Consider the following 1,303-nt stretch of genomic DNA (forward strand, 5'->3'; position numbering starts at 1 on the left):
CTCTTTACTTATTTATTTATTTATTCATTTATTTACATATTTATATATCTATTTATTCGTTTATTTGTATATTTATTTATTTATTTATTTATTTATTTATTTATTTATTTATTTAAGCTGGCTAGGAAGCCTGTCCCCATGTGTTTCTCTTTCTTTCTCTCTTTCTTTCTTTCTTTCTTTCATAATTAATTTAAATAAATAAATAAATGAATAAAAAATAAATAAATAAATAAATAAAAAATAAATAAATATATATTTGTATATCTTACCTGGCTAGGGACTCTGTCCTCATTTGTTGTGTGAGGTCTCCATGCAGCTCAGCAGCAGAAATACCCAACAAAGAAAACAGCAGAAAGGCCTCGTGAGCTGCTTTCTTTGTCTGCAACAAATAAATAAATAAATAAATAAATAAATAAATAAATAAATAAATAAATAAATACAATATCTCTTCCTCGTGCTGCTGCTGCTGCTCCTGCTGCTTCTGCTAGCTGCTGCAGTTGCTGCTACCCTGAAAAGAGAGAGAGAGGAGGCGCTTGGGGGGGGTGTTCGATATAGGTAACTAGCCAGCTAGCTAGCTACCTGTCTTTCTAGCTAGCTAGCTAGCTAGCTAGCTAGTTATCTCTCTAGCTAGCTAGCTAGCTAGCTGCCCACTTCTACCGCCGAGCTATCTTTATAGGTATCCAGGGAGCTATCTAGCTAGCCAGCTAGCCAGCTATCTGGCTATTTTCCTGTCTCTTTTTCTTTCTTTCTAGCTAGCTAGCTAGCTAGCTGGCTATCTCTTCTTCTCTTTCTAGCTAGCTAGCTAGCTAGCTAGCTAGCTAGCTGGAGGCTGACCCCAAAGAAGACGATGACTCTGCGTTGAAACGAAGTCCTGACGAGGTGTACGAGCGCTGGCATTCGCTGCTGCTCTCCATGCAGCTCAACAAACTGCTGCTGCAGGTTTTCTGGCAGCTGCTGCTGCTGCTTCTTGCTGCTGCTGCTGCTGCTGCTGCTGCTGCGGGGCTCGCAGCTGATGTGCAGCGGAGACTGCAGCGCCAGAAGAGCCAAAGAAGAGATAGCCGGAGACATCGTCGCGGAGAAGAGCAGAGTCTGCCGCCCGCGGTGGCAGTGCCGCAGCACTTGCAGTATCTGCAGCAACCCACACACACAGACACCCAGCTAGCTAGCTAGCTAGCTGGCTAGCTAGCTAGCTAGCTGGCTAGCTGGCTGGCTAGCTGGCTAGCTAGGAGGAAGAGTGCCGCACCTGATCTCTGAAACCCAACTCCAGCAGACGGTCCGCCTCATCCAACACGATCACCTCCAG

At 44.1% G+C, this 1,303-nt stretch overlaps 1 protein-coding gene across 1 annotated transcript in view; it reads right to left on the bottom strand.

Annotated features, from left to right (window-relative positions):
- EMH_0020990 (DEAD/DEAH box RNA helicase, putative) overlaps positions 1–1,303 on the bottom strand; it is a gene marked incomplete at both ends in the record, with an annotated part of 10,867 nt that overhangs the window by 6,600 nt on the left and 2,964 nt on the right. The window contains 3 exons of the mRNA XM_013501672.1: positions 270–379; positions 835–1,128; positions 1,244–1,297. Of these exons, the coding sequence (XP_013357126.1) occupies positions 270–379; positions 835–1,128; positions 1,244–1,297 (458 nt within the window). The remainder of the gene's footprint in view (positions 1–269; positions 380–834; positions 1,129–1,243; positions 1,298–1,303) is intronic.

Source organism: Eimeria mitis, genomic scaffold, assembly GCF_000499745.2.
Source record: "Eimeria mitis Houghton genomic scaffold, Emh_scaff732, whole genome shotgun sequence".
Lineage (NCBI taxonomy): Eukaryota > Apicomplexa > Conoidasida > Eucoccidiorida > Eimeriidae > Eimeria > Eimeria mitis.